This window comes from Pituophis catenifer, unplaced genomic scaffold, assembly GCF_029215685.1.
Source record: "Pituophis catenifer annectens isolate HBS135680 unplaced genomic scaffold, rPitCat1.0.hap2 SCAF_1, whole genome shotgun sequence".
In the NCBI taxonomy this organism is placed as follows: domain Eukaryota; kingdom Metazoa; phylum Chordata; class Lepidosauria; order Squamata; family Colubridae; genus Pituophis; species Pituophis catenifer.
Genome location: NW_027256881.1, coordinates 78393220 through 78418925, shown reverse-complemented (window position 1 = coordinate 78418925; position 25706 = coordinate 78393220). Strand labels below are relative to the sequence as shown.

Below are 25706 nucleotides of genomic sequence, written 5' to 3'. Positions count from 1 at the left end.
TGTTGGTCTCAATATGCTGACTCTGCAAACCACTTAGAGAGTGCTATAAAGCACTATGAAGTGGTATATAAGTCTAAGTGCTACTGCTATTGCTAATTGTTGATTGTAGAATCAAATAATGACTTGTGTATCAGCAAGGACCTTCACAATAGACTAATATCATCTGATACAAGTATAATACATTTCAGTGGAAATAGTTTACATATTCAGCTGAACATCATCAGTTGATGTTTACTCATATATGAACCAATACATTAGAACTGACAATCCTTGTGACCACAAAGACCACACATTGATTGCTGGGTAATGGGCCAATGGAGTATGCTTGTATGTCAACACTCTGCATATCATGCTCAGGTACCCACATATCTCATTTGCAACATGTAGTCATAAAGAGCTTTCTTTCAGCTCATGGCCGTAGAAAAAGCAATGATGCTCAACAGGATTGCTGAGAAAGAAAAGGAGCAATCTTTAGTGGCTTTCGTCAAGATTACTGACTATGGGAGGGGGAATTTAGGTTCAATATGAATTTAGCTTCATCATATAAATTCCAAAATGTCATATGTATATGTAATACACATAATTGAATAATGACCTACTAATTTAGTCCATACTTAGGACTAAAAAGCATTTTGTTCAAATCCATAGAACATTTCATGGAATGTTATTAAATTCTTTGATGAAACAGTATGTTTAAAAACATATATATGTAATATTTTTTTAGCACAACCAATAGGAAAACATGGGGAGAACAAATACAGAAGGCTCTTTCAAGGACACATCGATATATTCTGTTGACTTCAACACAGCTTGTGGGTGTTTGCCTCTTCATTTTTGTAAGACCTTTCCATGTTCCCTATATAAGGTAGTTCTTCTTGCTTCTATTTTTATGTGACAACTTTGTGAAGAGATTGTAGATTTTCTTTTTATGGAAATAATAATTAAGGAACAACTGTGTCTATTTCTAATTCTGATTTAAATAGCCTAGAGGAAAATCAAAGTTACCTATTTGGTTTTGTTGGTTCTTCTCACCAGGGTGAATTGGGATCATTACTTTGTTTTTCAAAATGAATTTTCTATATTTCTGTATTTCTGAGATGAATTATAGTTTAACCCGCGCTCCCCCCCCCATTTCTTCATATAGTTAGGAGCACTTCAAATATTAATTGTGTATGGAAGACAGCCAAATGTTCAGAGATAAAATCAAGTAATGGCTTTTGATTCTTTCCTACTCTTGCATCTGTTCCTGTGTATATATGTCTTGCTAGGAGAGCTGTGCAATGTTTCTCCATAAAAATTAGGTTATATGAATTAAGCCCACACTCATTCCCTATGATAATCGTGACTATGTGTTCATGTCATGTGTGGACCACACTTAGGCGCAGTACTTGCCATATTCCTTAAGCACTTTTCCTCTCATCATTCATCAAAGACGCAGCAAAACACAGATGACTGGAATAGAGAAGAAGCACTTGTACATGCTTAATATTATCATTGCTACTATCTATTTGGTACTAGATGATATTTTTATTCAGAAAATTTTTTAGGATTCATGCAAGTTATTTTATAAAATATTTTTTAAAATATTGTGGCTGTTTTATATTCTGCTGGTTGAGTTACTTTCATTTTATTCTATGCTATTCAATTTTTTTAAAAAATGTTTTTATCAGTTTAAGACACACACACACACACACACACACACACACACACACACACACACTCTTCCCAAAATATACAGTTGCTGGGCAATAGAAAGCTAAAAAAATATGCAAAAAAGAAGGAGGAACGTGCATAGGAGCTGTGCTCGATAAATTGCTCTCTTTGAATTGCATTCTGCTTGAATAATTCACATAGTAAAACGAGTGGGTTTTGAGATCTTTATTGCAATGCACTGTGCCCTCCATTACAAAATTGTATTTCGGGGCAAGCGTAATGGCATGTTCCTTGAAAATAGCTGGCTGCATAGATTGATATTGGCAGAATAGCAAATGGCATCTAGAATATAGACAGTTGTTTCTCTCAAGTTCTGACAGTTTATATAACCTTCAAAATATTATTATGCCAAACCAGATGTGTATGATATTCTGATCCAAAATAGGAAATGTCCTTTAGATCTGCCATGGGCAGATTCTCCTTACCTGTTGGTAAATCATAAAAGAAGTTTTGCACGGGATCCCAGGAAAATAAGGGTTTGAGTTAAAGAAGAAAGACCGCATGTAACACTCAGGCATGGTTTTTCATCACCCCCTTAAATGAAGTGTATTTTTTCTTGGGGTACCAAAACTTCTGGATGAACTGAGGAGAAGACATGGTTTCTTTGGGGAATCACCATGAAACAGAGTGAATGTGCCCAGGCCAGATCTGAAGCACCTTCCCACTTAAAATCTGAAGAGTGCATATCTCTTCAAAGCATAGCCTAAGATGCTAAACAGAAAATTTCCATTAATTAGGGTCTGTGGCTAACATCTCATATCTACTTTCCTTGAGAAACCTCCACTAGTAAGAATTTTAGCCCTATTGCTGGACAATCATAAATTACAGGATGTGCCAGTTTTAGTTTGAGGATTGAAATGATGTATCGGGCCATACTCCAAAAAGTAGGCATGAACAGGAAATATGTGGCTTGTGTACTTTATTTATGAATTGTTTTCCCATTCTTCTATCAAGTTAATTATTGCTATTTGGTGAAATGCTTTTTTTGTGGGGGACAGGGCTCTTTGGCTACTCCAGAAGTGTTTGCTTTTATTCTTGTTGTTTTAAGAATATGCAAGACGTGCACCTCTTGTTGACCAGAAATTACTCTGCAATTTTGTTGGGAGTTTTTTGGTTGCCTGAGTTACTCAATTATCTTTCCTATTACAATATGATAAGAATCGATGTAAGGATAGTTATAGGTATTAAGTTATGCTCATACACAAACTAGTTAAAGTCATTGAGTTCAGCACAAGCATTTATATTTTTTTCTTTTTGGTATGGCTTGTACCTCAGATCACTTGCAGAGATGCTGACTTTGATTAGATGATACAATATCATTGAACAAATGATCTTCACCATGTAACACCATTGTCTGCAATTGGGATTCTGGCTCTATGTGTGTATGAGTCCACATGAACTGAAACTCTCAAATGTAACAAGGAATGTCTGCTGCAGATAGCTGTCCTGTTATTGTGAATGAGCAGATGTTTGTTGACATCTTCAGTAGGAGTTTTTTGGGAGGTGGGGGGGAGGGGAAGAGCAACTCCCTGGGGTATTTAATTGCACACTGGCAAGGAACAACTGGCACGATCTTTGATATTTTCATGCATTCTAGTGATTGGCTTATCTCAGTGGGATTTTGCTGGAGGGAGAAGATGATACCCCCAATATCTATATTGAATTTATTTTTTTGTCAATAGCATTGCCAGTGCTGGGCACAGTGGTGGTCCTTTTGGGGGCAATTAGAAAGCTTTAAACAATTTAGTGGTTGTTTTCACCCCTTAGTTTTTTTTTATTATTATTTTTTAATTTGATTTATATGCCGCCCTTCTCCGGAGACTCAGGGCGGCTTACAATGTGCTAAGCAATAGCCTTCATCCTTTTGTATATTTATACAAAGTCAGCTTATTGCCCCCACAAACTGGATCCTCATTTAACCTACCTTAGAAAGGATGGAAGGCTGAGTCAGCCTTGAGCCTGGTGAGATTCGAACCTGCAGTAATTGCAGGCAGCTGGTCTTAATAACAGGGTGCTTTAAACCACTGTACTACCAAGGCTCCTAGTTTTGCAGAAAGATAGATCACATTGTTGAATAGCAGCATTTTTTTTTTTTTTTTGTCAGACTGGTATAATTGGGATGAAACCAGAGGCAAAGAATGGGTCTGGCTGGGGAATGTGCAGCCTGCAGGTCATAGATTGATCATCTTTGCATCAGAGAAAATTGGAAATAAGAAAAATTCCACTCTTTCTTCCATCAGGAATCTGCAATGGATCCACATTCCATCCATGAATTTTTCATTCATGCTCTGTTTAGGAAGAACCAAGAACTAAAGCAAATAACTTGTTCAGAATTTTCAAATTCTTCCTAAAGGTTTAATTTTTTTTGCTTTGGGTTTTATCACCTTTTGCCCAGGGACATAGCAGTGGACACAGTGAAGACTGGAATGAGAGGAAAAGCTGGAAACAAAGGAGCAGTTGCTATCCGTTTCCAATTTCATAGCAGCAGCTTATGCTTTGTGTGTAGCCACTTGACAGCTGGTCAGTCTCAGATAAAAGAACGGAACGAAGACTATAAAGAGATCACTCAGAAACTGAGTTTCCCAATGGTAAGGTCTGGGGAAAATTTCATTTACAGTGGTGCTGAATTTGCACATTTTTCAGGATAAAAATACACATTGGGAAACACCTATGTGCATGTGGTTTTTATTTTTACTCAAGGTTATCTTTTTACACTCAGCGTGTTCATGTAAGGTGTATTCCCTATTACCAATTACTTTTTCGCCCAGGTCATTTGTCCACCCATCCATCTATCCATCCATCCATTCTAATTCTTTAAAAATTTAAGTCCTGAACAATTACATTTTAGTAGATCAATTCCTTACCTACCAACCTGAAGCATAAAACTAATACAGGCAGTATGAAAGGTTAGGATTTGGGGATGGGGGGGGGAGAAGAGAAAGTGTTCTAGAAGGCAGCAGTTTAAGTAGCTATTTTGCCAATATCATTCCAGGTGTAATTCAAGGTGTTTGGTATCCCCTTTAAAGCGCTGAATAATGTTTCTCAACCTTGAGAACTTCAAGATATGTGGACTTCAATTCCCAGAATTCTCCACCCATCATGAGTTCTGGGAATTGAGGTTCACACATCTCAAAGTTGTCAAGGTTGAAAAACACTGGTCTAGACATTTGGGGACCTACTTTCTTCCTTTCCGCCTACCTGTAAAAATTAAAGATGGCTCAACCCAGACCCCTTCCTTTTAGGGCAGGGGTGTCAAACTCATGTTGTCATGTGACGTATTGCAACTTTCCCCCCCTTCGCTGAATGGGGGTGGCGTAGCCAGCGCGTGACGCATCCGGACCACAGGCCGCGAATTTGACACTCCTGTCTTAGGGAGTGTCACCTACAGGGACTTTAAAAGAGTGCATTTTCAGCTGCAGCTTCTTTCTTTGCAGTAGCTTGCCTCCTGACATTACAACGGCCCCTTCCCTCCTGGTTTTCAGAAGACCCATTAAAATGAGGCTGTACCATTAGACCACCAGAACTGGAATGATATCAGGAATGATATTTTAATTTTAATCCATTGATTATGGCATTCCTTTTTTAAAATACCTTTGACTTTATTTATTTTATTGCTACTATTGATATTGCTATGTTTAAATTAATATATGTGTTTGTGTATAATTAGATATTTAATATTAAGATTGGTGTTTTATTGTGTTGCTATGTACAATTTTTGCTGCTGTTTGTGTCTTGCTATTGCTATTTTTATTATATTACTAACACTCAAATTTTATCTGAATTTATGAAGATTGGAATTTTGTACCATTCAGAGTCAAGTGGAAAGGCTTATAATTCTTGTAAAATAAGAAATCAGTAATAAATCACTGGAAGGGATTTATGCACTTGGGCCAAGGTTTATAAGGCAACTTCAGAATTTGTTAACATAGTATTGTAAATACATGCTATGATATATAAAGAATATAGGCTTTGAAATACAGAGATAGTGATAGCAAAATAGAAATATGACATTAATACAACAATATGCATTGCCTTTTGTATGGTGGCCTTCATTAATACTTTATTACAAGGATCCTGCAGAAAATTAACTCAGAATATTTGATCTTGCCCTTTGTTAATTTGACCTCAGATCACTTGCTAACTGTTTGAGATACATTCTTGCTGATTATAACCCCAGTATTTGGAACCTATCAAGACATCAAGAATTGTAGGTTTTGGAGCCATGGGGATTACCGTATTTTTCAGAGTATGAGACGCGCCTTTTTTCCCCCCAAAAGAGGGTGAAAATCTGGGTGCGTCTTGTACTCTGAATGTAGCTTCTCAAACGAGGTTTCAGAGGCTGAAAAAAGCATCAGAAACGATGCTTCAGAAAAGAAGCCCCCAAACAAAGCTTCAGAGGCTTTTTTTCTGAAGCTGTTTCGGAGGCTTTCAGAGGCAGAAAAAAAAGTTTTTTCTGAAATGGAATTTCAGAAGTTTCAGAGGCAGGAAAAAAAAGCAAAGCACAGAGCTCACAACCAAGGAACCTGTTGCTAAAATTCACCTCTGGGAACAGCTGATTGTGGTATTCCGGGAGGCCGATCCACCTGCCAATCAGCTTTTTTCTTATTTTCCTCCCCAAAAACTAAGGTGCATTTATACTCCGAAAAATACGGTAGCTAAAACTAAAGCTAAATTACCACACAGCAGTGGGAGCAGAAATCAGCACCTGATTTATGGCAACTTATTGGTGATGACAGTTGTTTTTTAACATCCCAATTAATCTTTTTTTTTTTAGTAAGCCAGCAAAGAAGACTTTGAAGCAATACAATAAATATTTTAATGTTATTTGGTAGAGTAGATAATTTTGAGGCCTCCCTTAAAAGTGTTATGTTTATCAGTGTTAATAATTCCATCCTTTAGTGTAATGTAGCTTTCATTTGTTGATTAACATAAAATAAAACTGTAAAATAGAAGCTGAAATTCTAATCATACGGAGCAAGTTACAGAAAACCTATGGTTTCCCTACACCTCTTCCCCCACCCCCAGCCCAAACATTTTGTAGCCTTCAGGAAGAGGCTTCTTAAGGTGATTGCGGCCAGCTGGGTCACAGAAGAAATTTGATAATGTCATTAAGTCAGGTGGTAATGAAAGAAGGAAGCAATGGCTTCATGGTTATGAAAGGAAGTCTAGTAAGACTTGGGTTACTATCTTCCTTCTAATTAAATATATTCACATGTTTCTGAAGTCCTTCACTTGTTTTACACTGGTGGAAAGAATACAATATTTTTTATAAATTACAAATTATTCCCATTTCCACTGAACACGCTTTCACCATGCATCCTTATTAATTCTTAGAACTTAGAGCAATGACAAACCATGTTGTAACCCTTAGATCTTTAACACAGCTCTTTCTAAAATCTGACCCTTATCCTATGGATACATGTTGCTGTCAAAGAATAGCTTGATTTGCTATAGTGACAAGTGGGGTCACTATAGATTTAGATTAGATTTTCATATCTGCACTGTTTTTTCTTCAAACATTTCTTTAAAGATTAGTAGCTATTTCTGTTAACACGATTCAGAGTATAACTCAGCCAATAGTGTGCTAGAAACTATAATACCTTAAAAAGATGCTTTCAATTTATGCAGAATAATTCTTATAAATGTCCATACTGATCACTGCCTAATTAAGCAGTTTATAGTTGCAAAAGTACATTGGCAAATTCACCTTTATTATTATATAGCTTTATTAACAGCGCCCTCTAGTGATGCTTTGATTCGGGACTCTTATTTGTGGTACCTTTGCAACGATATATGCAGTATCTTTTAGATTGTTTAGATCAGGGGTTCTTCGTCTGAGATCCCTTGGGGCCCATGGATTGATACTAGGAGCCTATGGACTTGGATTTTAAAAAATCTAACTTTATTTGGTTAACCTCTAACTAAAAAAAATTAGCCAGTTTGGTATAGTGGTTAAAAGAATCAAGCTAGAAATGGTGAGACCTTGAGTTTTAGTTCTAGTTGCTTAGACACAAAGCCAGTTGGGTGACCTTGAACCAGTCACTTTCTTTCAGCCCTAGGAAGTAGGTAATGGCAAGCCACTACTGAAAAACCTTGCCAAGAAAACCGCAGGGACTTACCCAGGCAGTGAGCAGAAGAAAAAAATAATAAGTCTTTATATAACTGAGTTGATGAAGAATTTTTAAATGCTGTCGTTTAATGTGTTTTTCCTTAAACAGGGAAGAAGTATGTTTTCTCATGACTATGTTTTCTGGTGTGGTGATTTCAACTATCGTATTGACTTGACTTATGAAGAAGTATTTTATTTTCTCAAACGACAAGACTGGAAGACCCTCTTGGAATCTGATCAACTGCAGCAACAGAAATCCAGTGGAAAGGTAGAGATGTCACACTTATGATGGTTGCAACATCCTGCAGTTATTTGATCAAGATTTGCGACCTTCCCTTCTGGCGTCCCATAAGCAAAATCAGTGGGGAAGCCAGCAGAGGTCACAGGTTGCTCAGATAAGTCTCCCCCACCTTCCACACCTTCCCTCAGGCCCTCTGTGCTTGAGCCCTGCCTCACCAGCCACAATCACTCCCTTGTGTACCCTTCCTAACCTTTCTGCACTCACTCTGTGCCTCCTCTGCCAATTGCACATCCCCTAGAGAATTGCTGCACCTGCCACTCACAGACCCGCACACATTTCCCTGAACCTCGCTGTGCTTGTGCCATGCATCCCCTACCATAGATCACCATTGCACCCTCCCATACGCAGCAGCAGCTACCCCAAACCTCAATCACTCACAACCTGTGCACTCTCCTTGAGTTGTGTACTCGTTCTACACCTCCCCAGCCACTAACACCCCTTCCCCATCCAACAGCAGCCACTCTAAGCCTGACCAATGGGTCACCATGTTCATGCGATGGCTTCCTGGCCCCCTGATTGTCATCGCTAAGCAATATGATTTCATCGCTTAGCAATGTAAATTCCGGTTCGCATTGCTGTCATAACTTGAGGACTACCTGTAATGAGGCAAATGAAAAACGCTGTATTACGGAAACTGAAATTTGATCAATATCCATGCTGCTGCTTTTCACCTTTTCAGAGGTTTCTTTTCCCAGTTATTAAAAATGAAATTATTTCAGAGGATCTTTAAAGTTTGAAATGATGCCTCTAATTTATTAGTTCGTACATATTATTGAAGTTGTGTGGTTTTTATTTATACTTGCAGAGTTAATTGTAGTGAAACAGAAGGGTTTTATACTATAAATCATATTAATCTAAGTATTGTATCATGCACAGTATTATATTGTTTTCTGAGGTATTGACGTTGGAGCAGAAGTTATGTTGCAAACTTCAGGAAAAGTACAAGGAACAGAAATAAGGAACTTGTTAAATGTACCGATGAGCTTAATGACCTATGTTCTATATCATCCCTGTAACGAACTTATATTAAGAAACATATTAGCAGAAGTGTTCATGGAAAATAACAGACTGTGTAAGATAGTATCCATATATGGAAATAGAGTCAGAAGCGTAACGCCTCTGGCGTGGCTAGAATTGCAGAATGTAAAAAAGGTACACCTTGTGCATAGCCCAGGGTTCGGAATCTGACATGTGAATGCTCTGAACCTTTGCTAGCAACTAAACCTGTGTTCTCCAACTTTTGTGGTCTTGTCTCCTGCATTTGGGAAAGTGGGTTTTTCCGCTTCATTTCTGGCACCCCAGATGGGACACAACGAGTCATTGGGACTCTCTGGAGGGTCACCCCTCTGCCAGGGGCCTTGTTTAGTTAAAGGGAACTTCCCAGGCACCATCGGACACTTTGTTCCATGGGACTTCCCGGTGACGCAGGACCCCTGCAGCGGCAGTTGATGCCTCCAAGAACCACTTGGAAAGGAAACGGAGACCAGGCCAAGTTACAGCCGGCCAGAGGATAGGAGAACAAGCCTGCAGGCAAGTATTGGGGAATAGAATAATCCCTCCCTGTAAAGCAGGGACGGAGGAAAGGACTGATCACCCTCTCTTAAGAGATAAAGGTACCCTCTGTAATGAGGTAAAAGGAGGGGAAGGTTGTCAAGTGCGCTTGATGTGAGTGTCTACTGTGGTTCCCAACGGTGACTGTTGAGTGTCCAGCGCCTTGGGCCAGTAGGAAGTAATTGGTGTTCGCAGTTCCCATCGGAGACCATGATTTTCCGGCTCCCTGGGTCGAACATGAGTGTGTGAAATAACACCCTTTGTGTTATCCTGAGAGGAAGGACCCCTTACCTTCCTCTCATCCCTTTTCCTCATTTGTCTTGTCTGGTGCCATGGGAGGAACATGGGAGGGGGAAGAAATGTGCCCCTCACTCCATTAGAGTGCATGTTGCAGCATTTCAAAATTGCTTATGTCAGTCAAGACTACAGCATTAAGTAGAGCAAACAGAGGTTGAGGGTCTTCTGTGAGTTAGGCTGGCCTGATAAAGGAACATTACATCCCTCTACTGCTTTAAAAGTACTCCAGTTAGTGTTCCACCCCACATTAGGACACCCAGACCAAGCCCCCTGCATTAATGTGTGGCTCAGCTTATTTCAAAGACCTCCGCCTTGGATCCAGAAATGCAACATTGAACAATGTAGATTCCTAGTCTCACGCACCTTGCCACCCCAAGAGGGAAAAGATTAGGATTGCAGTATCAAAGATAGTGAAGCCTGATCTACCCCAAGGTCGCACTCTTGAAGCATATGTCGAGGAATGCTTCCCTACGAAGGATCCCTTGTGGAGTCCAAATGGCCAATTACGGACAATTCAGGACTATCAACATTTGGTGGTGCAGGCAGTCCATGCAGCAGGAAAACCAGCCGTTAACCCGTCCAAGCCTTCCCTGGTGATGCAAGAAGCCACTGAGAGTCCGGAAGCTTTTTATACTCGGTTGCTGGAGGTATACCAAATGTATACTCCTATTCATCCAACAGCGCCTGAAAATGCTCGAATGCTTGCCATGACCTTTATATCACAAAGTGCCCCAGATATACGTAAAAAGTTACAAAGACTGGAGGGAGCCCTGGGAAAGCCTATGAGTGAGTTGATGGAAGACTTTTGTCAATTGTGACAAGGTGGAGGAAAGGAAGCAGGAAAATAATAATAATAATAATAATGCAACGGAAAGCTGAATTGCTGGCCGCTGCTATGATGGGGGAACCAAGAGGAAGGGGAGGTGGCAGAGGTAAAGAGTATGGAATGGGTCTAGGACGTAATCAGTGCACCATATGTAAGAAAGAAGGGCACTGGAAGGGTGAGTGCCCGGAAAAGGATAAGGAGGAAGGACAAGAAGGAAGAAGAGGCAGGTTAGTGAAGAATTATAGAGGTGGCCTAGGGAGAAGCCAGGGAGGGAGAGGACGAAGAGAAGGATTTTCAAAAGCCCCCTCATAGGGCTGGCAGAAGTGGAGGAATGGGACTGAGACCGACCAGGTTCAGCCCGCCTCCTGGAACCTGTGGTCAGTTTAAAATAGGAGGCAAACCTATCTCCTTCCTTGTGGATACTGGGGCCACTTGTTCAGTCCTAACCCAGCCTCTGAGCCAAGCCTCCCCCTATTCCACCAATATCCAAGGAGTGATGGGGAAGAAAACAACAGTATGCCTGGACACAGTTACCTCAAGGATTCAAGAACTCCCCAACTCTTTTCGGGGCTGCACTGGGAAAAGATTTGACGGCCCTGGAAATCCCCTACCCAGATGTTGTGTTGCAATACATAGATGATTTCTTAGTTACAGGCCAGACGGAAAACGACTGTTGGTGAAACACCCACAACCCGCTCCATCTCTTGCGAGAGCTAGGCTACAAGGCATTCAGGAAAAAGGCATAACTAGTCTTACAAAGGACAGATATTTGGGATACGACATTGAGCCCGGGAAGAGGACTCTGGGACACGAGAGAAAGGAAGCTATTTGTCAACTCCCCATACCCAGAAATGGAAAAGACTTGGGATTTTTGGGTGCTGCAGGCTTCTGTTGCATCTGGACCTCCAATTTCAGTTTAATTGCAAAACCTCTCTATGAAGTTATAAGAGGAAGTAATAAGGAACCTCTGCGATGGGAAAAAGAGGAAGAGAAAAGTTTCACAACTTCAAAAGACGCTTTAATGCAAGCTCTCAGTTTAGGACTACCTGACTTAGACAAGCCGTTTCAGCTGCTTGTCGACACTAAACAGAACATAGCAATGGGGGTTCTCACCCAGAAAATGGGAACTTGGCATCGCCCCATTGCTTATCTGTTGAAGCAGCTGAATATTGTAGCAAGAGGGTGGTCTGGCTATCTGATAGCCCTGGCAGGCACAGCGTTGTTAACACAAGAAGCTAGTAAATTAACTTTTGGCCAGGAATTGGATATCTACCCCCCCATGCCCTCAAAGCCATCTTAGAAACCAAAGGACATTTGTGGTTGACCAACCCCCGCATGCTGAAATACCAAGGTTTAATTACACACAACCCCATTATCAAGTTAATACAATTTACTACATTGAACCCAGCCACATTGCTACCTGAACCAGATTTAAAGCTACTCACGATTGTATTCAGACTATTGAGGAAACTTATGCCAGCCGTCCAGATAGGACTGATGTTCCGCTTTCCAACCCCGACTTTACTCCATACACAGATGGCACCAGTTTTGTGCAGGAGGAAATACGGAAAGCTGGGTATGCTGTTGAAACTCTTGAAGATGTATGGGAAGCTGAGCCCCTCCCTCCCGGAAGAAGTGCTCAGCTGGCAGAATGCTTTGACTCGAGCTTTGGAACTTGGGAAAGGCAAATGTGTCAACATTTATATAGACTCTAAATATGCCTTCTTGACAGTGCAAGTGCATGGGGCCATATACAAGGAGAGGGGCCTTATAACGGCAGGGGGAAAAGACATTAAGAACGGACCTCAGATCCTACACTGGTTGGACAGCATCTGCCCCTCCCCCCACGAAGTGGCTGTTGTGCACTGTAGAGGAAACCAGAAGACAGCATCAGAGATACAGCAAGGTGATAATAAGGCCACCAGGAAGCTTGTCGAGCCGCGCTGAAGCCTTTAACTATACAGGCTAACTGTTTAACTCTATGGGTCCCGGATGAACAAATTAAACCTAATTATTCTAAGGAGGAATTGCAACAAGCTAAGGAACTTGAGGCGATGTTGGAAGATGGATGGTGGATTCTTCCCGACCAGCGCGTTTTGGTCCTGGGACATATGGCATGGGATGCTGTGCAACAAGTCCATAAGCAATTACATTTGGGAAAGACTGCATTAGCCAAGGCCCTGCTATGAGAAGTATACATCAATAAGATACACAGCATTGCTGCCAATGTCTGTATGAGATGTGAAATCTGTGCAGCCAATAATCCCAGACAAGGGCTCCAACCGCCTCAAGGACATCAACCCACAGGAAGTGATCCTTTTGATACCCTGATAATTGACTTTACAGATATGCCAAGGTCAGGTCCACATCGTGCAATGTTAGTTCTTATTTGCACATATACTGGATGGCCTGAGTGCATACCAACAAGGACCAAGAAGGGATGACACAGGAAAACCAATTTGGCTAAATAAAGGTCCTTAAAAAGAAAAAGTGGAGTTCAAACTTGCTCATGAGAGCCCTGGCAAGGTGCAAATGATGTGTGAACCAAAGTCTCTATACATTTTGGATCTTTAAAAATAGGCCAGCGTCGGCTGGGAGATCCAAGCAAGAAAGAGCTAGACAGAACATCCCCAGGGCAGAGACAATCCAGTGCTTGAGGAGATGGAACAAAGGATGAAACCTTGAGTAAAAAGTGAGAAGTTCACTAAAACAATTAGAAAGAATCCCAAACTGCAAATAGACCTGACTAGTCCTTAAAGGAAAAATATTTAGAAGTTGAGAAGCCCCACCATACAGTAAAATGATTCAGAAGTTGGGGCTGACCAAGGAAGATATGGTTAGCGTATACTGTTATGTGTGGTAGGAGGACCTCAGAATAAGAGGAAAGAAAAACCGCATGTTATAAAGATTCTGATAATTTACCATTCTTAAAAGACCCAGAGAACTCTGAAAGACCTAAGAATAGAGAAGAAAATTATTTATTGTTCTTCCCACCCGGGGTTTGGCAGGTAATAAAAAGGTAAAGCCTATCTAAATGGGAAGACACAGATAATTTGAATTGACTAATTTGATGTGATTTCTGTTAAAAATTATTTGTTGCTGTGCATCTATAATGACTAGTGTATATGTCTAAGTCTGTGTCTACCTTCAAAGGTAATTGCAAGTGTTAAATGCCTGATCTCTAGAGGTATGAATTTTAAATTGTTAGAAATGAGTTGACACTACTGAGAGGAAGGAAAATTACTTACCCAGTCTAGTATGGCCATCTAGACAGAGTGAAGAATGGAGTCAACTTTTCTTTCCTCTCTGTGCTTTTAAGAAAAAGCCTCCGTTTATGTGGAAACTAACTCTTCAAAGGACTAGAGAGAACCTCTCCCCTTCTGGTGACACCCCGGGACCTGTCCCTCTACGAACAGGAGAGGTGAAGAAAACCCCTGCAGGTGTTACGCCGGAGGCTAACACCCAACGCACGGGCGACGAAAGGAACTTATCCTGGACATTGCGATCCCACAACTGAACAACTTGACAGAATCTGTGTAGCTATATGTATTGTAGGCCTTGTAGGAGAGGGCAGAGACTCAGGAGTAGGGGGGGCATGAGAGAGTAACCCCTAGACTGGTGTCAAACTACACTCGATAGTCAGAATATGGAAAGAGTGCTTGCCCCTACTCCCACTGTAAATTACCCAGAGGTAATGCATAGGGAATATTGGAGCCCAGACACCGCTTCAAGTACGCAAGGGGGGATCCATAACATGTGGTATAGTGGTGAGCTCCAAGATACCTCTGTGTACTGAATGCTTTGTGGTCTTACCCTCGGGTAGGCATTTTGTTTATAGCAGTACCAAACTCCCTAACTGCTCTTCCAATAATCTCCCCCCTGTGAGCATGAAGGGACTCAAAACTGGCATATAATTCCACTATAAGGTGTCACCTCCTACATACTCCTTGGGTCCCTGTAAACTTCTGTCCTCGGAATTCGGCCAGGGTACCAGTGTATGATGAAGTTGGAAACATCCGGTCCAAGAGGGCAGCCATTGACACTTCCTTGATTGAAAAGGTTAAAATAGGTCATTGGAAGGATGATGAATGGCCACCGGAGGGAATCATTGAGGTGTATGGACCAGCCACTTGGGCAGAGGATGGCACCTACGGGTATTGGATCCCCATCTACCTGTTAAATCGCTTGATTAGGCTACAGGCTGTTGTAGAAATAATTACTAATGAAACTGTGAAAGGCCTCACCAAATTAGCTGCTGAGAGCATGAAGTCTCGAATGTATATCATGCAAAGCCACTTAGTCTTAGATTATCTCCTAGCCAAGGAAGGAGGGGTGTGTGGTAAATTTAATTTGTCTAATTGCTGATGAAAGTGGCAAGGTCATTAAGGAAATAACTGATAAAATGGTCAAAGTAGCTCACCCCGGTTCAAACTTGGAAAGGATTTAATTTAGTTGATGCCTTTTCAGATTGGTTCCCTAAAAGGCCTACAAGCTATCGTGGCATTGATTGGGTTAATAGCTGCTGGATGTGTAATTTTACCCTGCATTCTTCCCATTTTTGTTTATACAATTTCTAACAGTCTCTCTCTACTCATGGATAAAAAGGCAACAGCTCAGACGATGGCTTGGTGGGAGTATGAGAAGCTTAGCTCAATGGAGGATGACCTCCCTGTTTATGAAACTCCACAGTAATCAGGGGATTTAGGTGGAGTTCCAAAGGGGGGAATGAAACAGAAGGGTCTTATACTATAAATCATATTAATCTAAGTATTGTATCATGCACAGTATTATATTGTTTTCTGAGGTACTGACGTTGGAGCAGAAGTTACGTTGCAAACTTCAGGAAAAGTACAAGGAACAGAAATAAGGAATTTGTTAAATGTACCGATGAGCTTAATGACCTATGTTCTATATCATCCCTGTAACGAACTTATATTAAGAAACATATTAGCAGAAGTGTTCATGGAAAATAACAGACTGTGTAAGATAGTATCCATATATGGAAATAGAGTCAGAAGCGCAACGCCTCTGGCGTGGCTAGAATTGTAGAATGTATAAAAGGTACACCTTGTGCGTAGCCCAGGGTTCGGAATCTGACATGTGAATGCTCCGAACCTTTGCTAGCAACTAAACCTGTGTTCTCCAATTTTTGTGGTCTTGTCTCCTGCATTTGGGAAAGTGGGTTTTCCCGCTTCAGTAGGAAGAATGTTTTATTGTGCTGTACTTTTTGTGATTGTGTTGTAAACCATTGAAAGCCTTCCCAGTGGATACAGAATGAAATGAGATGAGATGACATGCATGGCTATCCCTTATAAAACTTACTTTAGATTATCAATATTTTCTTTCATAGATTTTTAAGGACTTTCACGAAGGAACTATCAATTTTGGTCCCACATATAAGTATGATGTTGGCTCTGAGGCTTATGATACAAGTGATAAATGTAGAACTCCAGCATGGACTGACAGAGTTCTTTGGTGGAGGAAGAAACTTCCAATTGATAAAACAGGTTAGTGGAGTCCTTTTTACTCTTTCCTAGTGAATTCTTTAGCTTACATTAGTGTGTCTCAATATTGGCAGCTTTTAAGATGTTTGAACTTCAACCCCCAGAATTCCTTAGCCAACCTTCACATCTTAAAGTAATCAAGGTTGAGAAACGGTGGCTTTGGTCTTTTATGATATTCGACATAAAAATCAGTGCTCAGTTCTGAAACTCCATGCGTAGTTTTGCAAAGAACACTTTTTTGTTAATGGAACGTAGTTCACACCACTGAGAAAATATTCCTTGGGAAAAGGGGATGATGCTGATCTAAGAAATAATTCAGTGGTTCTCTCATTACTTAAAAAAATTATTTGTGTGCAGAAAGTTTGATTCAGTAAGAATTTTACTCATTAACTTAAATACTAGGGATAGTCTTATTCTGTTTTCTATCAAACCAACAGTTTTGATTTTTAATTATATTTCATACTCAATTATATTAAGCATTTTCTGTCCTTGGTAATCCCAGAAGGCCTTTTTTTTTTTTTGCACTCAAGACATTGTGTTTTGTATCAGTTTTTCTTTCTCCCTCCCCCCCTCTCTCCACACACACACACACACACACACACACACACACACACACACCAGAGAGCCCAAATTACTGCTTTAACTTCATGAGTGGTCATGTAAACTATGAACTTACAGGGACTGGTATTATTTATCATCATTGTATTGCATTCTATTACTTGTCCTGTTGCAAGACTCCTGTTGCAAGACTTGTTATGTCAATGATTTACATCCTTCCTGTCTATTTGGCGCCATATGAATGAGTAGCTAACATGCAGGCAGCATAGCTAGTCAAAATAATGGTGAGTTTGTTTAGTTTCAATTTAGTAAATGGGTTCATGCATCTCACTTAGTTGTTTTTAAAACCCTGATTAATGGCTTAAGTAAAAAAAGAAACAACCTCAGCTATTGTGGTTGGCTGCTATGTGTGAATCAGGCTCATGATTCTGGAGCAATGCTTGAAAGTTTGCCTTCATTACTCTTAATTCTAAGTCTATTCTTTTGTTTTTTCACAGTGGGACAAGTCAGTCTTCTTGATAGTGATCTCAGTGCTGAAACCAAAGTTGGACCCATTTGGTCTCCTGGTGCCTTGATGTATTATGGAAGAGCTGAGCTCCAGGCCAGTGACCACAGGTAGCATCTTCTGGAGGGTCATGGAACACATCTTTTGCCCTTATAAAACCCAGACATAACAGATAGCTCCTCCATTTAAAGTGATCTCTTTTTATGACCCCAGAAAATCACGACCAGAGAGCAGAATAAATAGAACTGGGCTAGTTGAACCAAAAATCTGATTTGTCATAAAGCAACTCTAAATTATCACAAATATTGACCATTGTTGAGAGGCTAAAGTACTTTTCAAGTTATGATATTCTTTAGTTCAGATCCATGGGATCTTTCAGTCATTTAAAGATTTAACCTGCAAGATTTCTGAAATGAATCTTAGATTGATTCCTGCTAAACAAGACACTGATAGTGTAGATGTAAAACCTATTTCCTCCACCCCCTTTAGGTATAAAAATAAGCAAAAATGGCCAATAGTGCAGTGGATACCCTGTTAAAATATCAGGCTTTTGAGATATATATTTATAAAATCAGACCAATTACTTTACTAAGATAAATTAGTTTAGAATTTTTTTCTAATAGCTTAGAAATTAAAATAGCTTATAATCTGTATGATTCAATTGAAAAACAAACTGAAATATTTTATGGGGTGAAATAACAATATAATATGCTATATCAAAGGTGGAAAAAATTCTGAAGTGATTTATCTTGGTCTGGGTTTTTTTAAATCTCAAAAACCTGACATTTTAACAGAGATATGTAGATTCTTTTTATATCCCCTGTATATGATGACATCACATTTAAACACAGACCTTTTATACCACTGACCTGACATTAGAAATACATACATAAGTCACAGGGGTTACATTGTGAAATCACAACAACACATTTAATCATTTGTCACAAAGACACCTGTGTCCTCCCTAAAATGATTATGTGGCTATCAGATTAACTGAAAGGCAAGTACTAACAATAATGTGAACTCAATCAGCTCTTCTTAGTGATTGTGTAATGCTGGATAATCATAGATCTTCAGTGATAGATGTACCAGACAATTCTGAATCTGTCTTTAGTCCTACTATAACACACACCCAAATTTGATTATTCAAATTGTACTTGGCAAACAGTATCATCAAAATTGGCAGAACTTATAGAAAAATAGTCTATATACATATTTATATATTTGTGGGGTAAGGCTGGGCTTTGCCTTAACAGTTGAGTTATCTGTTGAACCACACAACAATATTGCCATGCTTTGCAACTTTAGAAGGAATTCCAGGGGGAGATTCCTATGTCATTCCTTGCACAGCAGCATTTTGCCAGGTTCTCAGGAACATCAAGCCTTTTATAGATCTTATGGAGAATGATCTTCCAAAATTTCCATCTGCTTTGTGGAACCACTATATAGAATATTCCTATACCAGTCAAAATTCATTTCTTGTTTCTTACGGAAGCAGTTTCAGAGCAGAAGTGGTAGAGCTGTCACTTACCTTTGTGTTGTGACCTAGGCCCAAGTAGTTATTACCAGACACAATCAGTCCTAAACAAACATATTTTATTAGAACAGCTGAGAATTACTTCATTTTCAGTTTAGTCCAAATTAAGTCCAAAACAAATTCTTCATAAACAGTTCTTCCGCCTTATCACCAACCTTGTCTTCTTTGGCACCCTGCCAAAGGCTTTTCTTGGCAAAAGTTCAGAAGCAAGAGACTCTGACATGAAACAAATGTAGCAAGACAAGAGACAATTGTAGCAACATTGCTTTCCTACAAAGATCCCAAGAGCCGTTTGCTGCTCTTTTAAGCCTTATGGGAGGGGCCAATCATCTCCTGGTCTTACTCCTGAGTTGCCCTTTTTGCTTTAGCTGCCCTTGCCTTCTGGCAGCTCTTCGCATGCGTGCACTAGGAACAGGCTCCTCCTGTTCCTCTCCCTCTCTGCTATCCGCCTCTGGAGGCTCCAGAGTCCGCGCATCGCTTCCAGATGGCCCTGGCCCCATCGCTGCCTCCGACGCAGAGCCCTCGTCCAGGACTTCCCTTGACTCCAGGACTGGCTCATAGTCCTCCCCAGCCTCCTCACTGTCCAACTCTGCTGCCAGCTCCTCAGGCTGCTAGCAGACCACAACACTTTGTCATACTGACTAGAGCTGCTGGAAGATTTAGTTAGCAATAGCTGGAAGGCCTAATCCTAACCTGCTGACCCTCATTCTTCATTCTTGTATATGTTTTTTATTTGCTTACAAACTTGGACATATGTAGACACAATCTGAGAACTGGGGGGTGGGGGGAACAATGTTGTGTGCCACAGAGTACCTGTGCCAAATTAAATAACAGAGTAATTGTTAGGATTGTTTTATTGTGTCTCTGGACTCCTGGAAATTGTGTGGAGTCAACTTGGGTAGATAAATGAGCAGATGTAATCAATAAATAATTTCAAGCCTCCCTGTGATTGTCTTTTCCCCTGTTAGGCAATTATTTATAGGGTCAGCTATCTGTTCATTATTAAACAGAGATGTAATATGCTACATAAATTATGCTGAAAAATAGTTTGAGAAGCCAAGTAATCAAACAGTAATATTAAGCAGATCTAAGTGATTTCAAATAGTTGTGTTTGACAACTGATTTTCAATAACCTGTCAGCATTTTATCTTCTGTCCTCTTATCTGCCTTCTGTAATCCTTATTAACTTTTTTTTCTTCCCTTGTTATCTCTCTGTAGGCCTGTTTTAGCTATTGTGGAAGTGGAAATCCAAGAGGTTGATGTGTCTGCTAGGGATAATGTTTTCCAAGAAGTATCAACGTTTCAGGGACCTCTAGATGCTACAGTGGTGGTGTCTCTATTGTACTGTTCCCCTGAAGAGAAGGATGAATTTCCTGAGGATTGTCAAATGGAGCTTATGCAGATCTTTGAGACTTACGGCACTGTTGTGCTTGTCAGGTAAAATACGATGTTCATTTTAGAAAATAATCTTTGGATCTTAATTTTGAAGAGAACTTTCCCTCATGGAAAGAGACTCTTGGTATATAAGGAATTGTTCCATTAATATAATTCTAGAAGAAGAGTGGGTTATAAATCTAACAAGCAAATAATAATTATTCAAATTATTAATAGAAATTGTGGAGTAAAAAGTTAGGGATCCATGTTAGTAAAATATAATGTTAGAGAACATTGATGGCTTAAAACTTGTTAATGTAATAATAGTTCAATAATAATTAATTAATGTTCAATTATTAATCCACTACTTTTAAGAAGAAACAACTTGGCTTTCCTATCTACTTATTTAATGGCTGATTAGAAATTAGTTCTGTCAAAACATATAGAGTTTATTTGATCTGTGTCTATCCTTGTTAGGATCAATGGAGGTCAAATGTTGGTTACATTTTCAGAAAGCAGATCTGCTCTTCATGTTCTTGATGTGGATGGCATCAAGGTAAAACAAAACAATTAAAGTTGCTTGTACTATTTGAAATACTTGAGTGACCTAGTAAATCCCCTAAGGAAGGCTATTTTGTTGAAAGAAAGCCAGCCAACATTGTTTGCCTTGCTGGTGGCAAATATAGACAGCTTTCTCATATAAAATTGACATTTCCTTGAACACCAGCTTGTAGTTTCAGGTTCAGCAGCTTTTTTAAATGTTAGCTGTTAAAATGGTTTCCAATTGATCTGAAAATGTCAAGCTGTTAGACCAGAAAACACCTCTAACCAAGAAGATTCCTTTGAATCTTTAATGAATAAATTCATTTATAATGTAATGAGCTTTTATATGGAGGTCATGACATAGTTTGTTATTTTTAATATACCACCTTTTGCTGTTACTCCTCCAAAATCCATTTTTGTATTGTTTAGGGATTTGATAAAAACATCTGGAGCCTAATTTTTAAAACTACATAATAGGTAACTGGAATACTCTCCATATTATACTGGAAATGTTAGAGAAATTAGCTGCTTTTTAAGGAGGATTTCAGCAAATACAAATTGGGAAATAATTATTTTCTAATTGACCACTAGAGAGAACTTGGGAATTGCTCTCTGTTTATAAGTGGTTTTTCATCCTGACACATAAGGAAACTTGTTCTTTTTCCATTATGAGTAATAATGATACAAATAGAGAAACAGAATTTAAAAAAAATAAAAAATTATATATAGACTCCAGGATATTTAGCTTAATTGCTTCCAGTTTTTTTATTCTTTAACAATTGGCATAAGAAGGAATGACACTCTGTTAAAACCATTTCTTAATACATATCACAACGATATATCCCTGAAAAAGCCAAATATTGCTAATCTGCAATAGTAGCCATGCTCTTTAAAGATATATTAAAGTCTTTTATCCTCAATTCACTGAACAGACTACAGGTAGTCCTTGACTTACAACAGTTCATTTAGTAACCATTCAGAGTTATAATGGCACTGAAAAAAGTGACTTCATGACTGTTTTTCACACTTATGACCATCGCAGCATCCCCATGGTCACGTGATCAAAATTCAGATGCTTAGCAACTGACTCATATTTATGACGGTTGCCATGTCCCAGGGTCATGTGATCGCCTTTTTCAATCTTTTTACAAGCAAAATCAATGGGGAGGCCAGATTCACTTAATAACCATGTTACTATCTTAACAACTTCAGTGATTCACTTAACAACTGTAACAAGGTCATAAAATGGGGCAAAATTCACTTAGCTAATATTACACTCAGTCCAACTGAAATCTTGGATTCAATTGGTGCCTTCCGCCATGCCCTTAAGACCTTTCTTTTTCAGCAAGCCGGGCTGGCTTAACACATTTTTAAATGTTTTTAATAGGTTTGTTATTGTTTTTTAACTCTGGGGCCAAATGCATATATATATCTTTTTAACTGTATTTTAATGTTTGTATTTATGTTTTTACTTTGGCTGTGCACCGCCCTGAGTCCTTCGGGAGAAGGGCGGTATATAAATCTGATAATAAAATAAAAATAAAATAAAATAAAATTGTGGTCGTAAGTCGAGGACTATCTGCATTGCTTTGTATCATGTTAATATCTGGGTCTTACTTATGGGTAATAGTTTGATTGATAACAGGAAAAATAATGTATTGGGGTTTTATGTCTAGATTAAAGGCAGGATTGTGAAGATTTGTCCTAAAACCAAAGATTGGCTGAAAGGTCTTCAAGAAGAAATTGCTAGGACACGTGACAGTATTGCTCCTATGTCACCCACAGCAAATTCCTGTCTGCTGGAGGAAAATTTCGATTTTTCCATCTTAGATTATGAATCAGAAGGTACGTGGCTTAAGATGTTCGTAAACATATAAGGTTTGGTCAGGAGGGCTTTTTCTCCATGGAGCCTGACTGAGATGTGTTGCTATTCTTCTTGCAGATCGATATAATTTGTTAAAAAAACAATCCCCTTTGTTTTAGCTGAAATGTTGAAAGAAAACAACATTTCTTCAACTTCCTCATTCTGCTGTAACATTTTCCAATTTAGGTGATATCTTAGATGAGGAAGATGATTATTTGGATGAAACATTGCATCCGGTACCATGTGAATCAGAAACGGTATCAACAATGGAAGAGTCGGGAGATGGATCAGAATATGTGAGCATGGCGTCTACCATACGTGCAAACAAGTCACATCTTGCTGGAAGAAAACCGTGTCGATATAAAGGTATCCATCCTTTCATGATGAAAGACAAATGAAGCCATAGCCATACAGTAAAAGTTGATTGGGTCACCCAAATAAGGCTTTTTTATTGGAATAAGTAAACCCAATTAAGTGGGCAAAGTTATCTCTATGTTAGAGCTATTCAGATAATTAATGATATAATTGGTTTTTCTGTTAATGACGAAGACTTTCTGGGACAGAGTGATGTTGCCCTGGAGATATATCATAATTTAATTTGAGCTCTTCTTAAGGATTAATGAGCAAACTTGATTGGGGTGGTTTAGCTGTGTGAATGTCTATGCCATCCATACCTTTTGCCTTTACTGTTTTGGGGGCATTATATGCACTCGTTTTGGAAATCTTTGAATGAACCAATTTGTTCATTATTATGCTTTCTGAGTCGGCATTGTAGCTCAAAACTTTGTGCCATCATTCATGGAGGATTAACAGAACAGGACACTTGATTTCTGACTGATCTCCCTTATGACTAATTGTTCCACCACTAGGAATAACAGGAGGCAATGACTGGCTCAGTTGATTAACTCTGATACATTGCTATTTGATAGATGTCAATGATTGAATGTGGCTCATAGAACCCTTGGGAATTTTCCCCATGTAGCAAGCACATGTTGGGTGTCGTATGGTTATTTCTCAGTTTCCTTCCTTCCTGGATAATTTCAAGGGCATCAATTTTTCTCAATAGTATTTTGTTTTCTAATTTATATTCTTTGGCCATGTTCACTAGATGATGCTGACTTGGTTGAACTAAAACAAGAGTTTGAAGAAAGTGCGGAGTTCTGTCATCGCTCCCCAACCAGATCTCTGTCCGTGCCCGGTAGACCTCGGCAGCCTCAGCCCCCCCAGCGACCTCCCCCACCAGGTCAGTGTTTGTGTTCTTTCTCCAAGAGTTTCTACTCAGTGGGAAAAAAATGTCCAGATTTTTGAAATGACAGTCTTGAATACAGAAGGAAATCAAGGTTACAAATACTGTACACAAGACTGCATCTAGTTTCCTCTAAAAAAATTTTTGCCAAGAAAAGCTGAATTTGTGTCCTGTACAAAGAACCATTCTGGAAAACCATTTCACACTGTAGTCCAAATGGTGCTTAAGTGGCAAGGCCCAAAACTGAAATTGGTCTGGCTTTCTGTCTGACTTCTATCTGACTTTCAGCTGGCTGTTGCATCTGCTTGAACTATATACAAATAGTCCTTGACTTACAATCACAATTGAGCCCAAAATTTCCATTGCTAAGCAAGACACTTGTTAACTAAGTTGCATCCCATTTTATGACTTTTTGGCACAATTATTAAGAGAATCATTTCAGTTGTTAAGTGAATCATGCAGTTGTTAAGCGAATCTGGCTTTCTACCAATGACTTTGCTTGGCGGGGTACATTACAAATGATGATCATGTGACCCTGTCCAAATTTTGATCATGTGGCCATGGGGATGGTACAATGGTTGTAAGTATGAAAACTGGTCATATGTCACTTTTTTCAGTATCATTGTAACTTCAAATGGTCACTAAACAAATGGTTGTAAGTCAAGGACTACCTGTATACTACCCATGCACATTAACAAGGTGGATTGCTGAAGGTAACCCCATTTTATATCAGTAAGAAATAGCAGAAGATGTGTATGTTTCCTTCTGTATAATTTCTGTTAAGTTAGGGCTAACAGAAGCAGAGGAATTTGCTTAACTTCTCAACAAAAAAATATGTAAGTTGGTTTTCCCCTAGTTATATCACTCAGAGGTAGATATCCCAGTCCAGATTCTTTTTTCCCTTGTTATAGAAGCAAATTGAACATTTCCTTAACTAATTACGGCAGGAGTGTAGCCATGTCCCCCAAGCTCTGTCTCCAGTTTTCTCAGATGTTTTCAGGATTTTTAAAAGCAAAAGCTGGCCAACATGTCAACATTGGATTTGTGTACTTATATTACACTACCACCCATTAAGAAATTATTTTGTGTTTTTCCTACAGCTGCAGTGCCCATTAAAAAATCCCCATCAGATGGTTCCATCTCTTCAGGAAGCTGCTCTCTGTCCTCCATCTTGGATTCAGCAAAGCTTCTTCCAGGAGCACCACAGTACCCTGTGAGTAGCTCAGTTCAATCATTTCAAGTACTGATAAGAAAGAAAAAAACCACTTTGCTCAGTATAATGTTAAGATAAGGTTCTCTTATGAGAAGCACCAAAATACCAAGAAGGTCTTGAGCTCTAAATCACCACTACCAGCACCCTAAATAGGAAAATATAAGGCACCTTCTCCAACCTAGTACTTTTGGGATGAGGGGGACTGCCATAATTCCTAATGGCCATCTACCTGGGTTGATGGAAATTATAATCCATGTCCAGAGAGCACCGGATTAGGGAAGATTAATCCAATAGCTGTTCTGAGTATGTTTAAGTAGAAAGCAGACAAATAATATTTTAATTAATAAATACGTGTCTGGTGGCAGCAACTAAGTAAAGGAAAAGAATATATAAAAGATGTTCCTCTATATGCTGTAAATTAAGTTTCATGAAGGCATGACCAGTAAAAAAAAATGATGATCCCCTGAAAAAAAAGCAAAGCTACTTTCATGTTTATATACTGCTTATAGAAGGGGCAGCTGTTGTATTTATCTTCCCTCTAAACTCTCTTTTTATTTCTCCTTTG

At 39.3% G+C, this 25706-nt stretch overlaps 1 protein-coding gene across 1 annotated transcript in view; it reads left to right on the top strand.

The window, feature by feature from the left end:
* The window catches only part of SYNJ2 (synaptojanin 2), a 58153-nt gene that overhangs the window by 25588 nt on the left and 6859 nt on the right, over positions 1 to 25706 (top strand). The window contains exons 14-24 of the mRNA XM_070951660.1: positions 725 to 865; positions 4109 to 4301; positions 7932 to 8090; positions 16148 to 16304; positions 17357 to 17474; positions 20120 to 20338; positions 20753 to 20831; positions 22495 to 22663; positions 22869 to 23048; positions 23791 to 23925; positions 25029 to 25141. Coding sequence (XP_070807761.1) covers positions 725 to 865; positions 4109 to 4301; positions 7932 to 8090; positions 16148 to 16304; positions 17357 to 17474; positions 20120 to 20338; positions 20753 to 20831; positions 22495 to 22663; positions 22869 to 23048; positions 23791 to 23925; positions 25029 to 25141 — 1663 coding nt within the window. The remainder of the gene's footprint in view (positions 1 to 724; positions 866 to 4108; positions 4302 to 7931; positions 8091 to 16147; positions 16305 to 17356; positions 17475 to 20119; positions 20339 to 20752; positions 20832 to 22494; positions 22664 to 22868; positions 23049 to 23790; positions 23926 to 25028; positions 25142 to 25706) is intronic.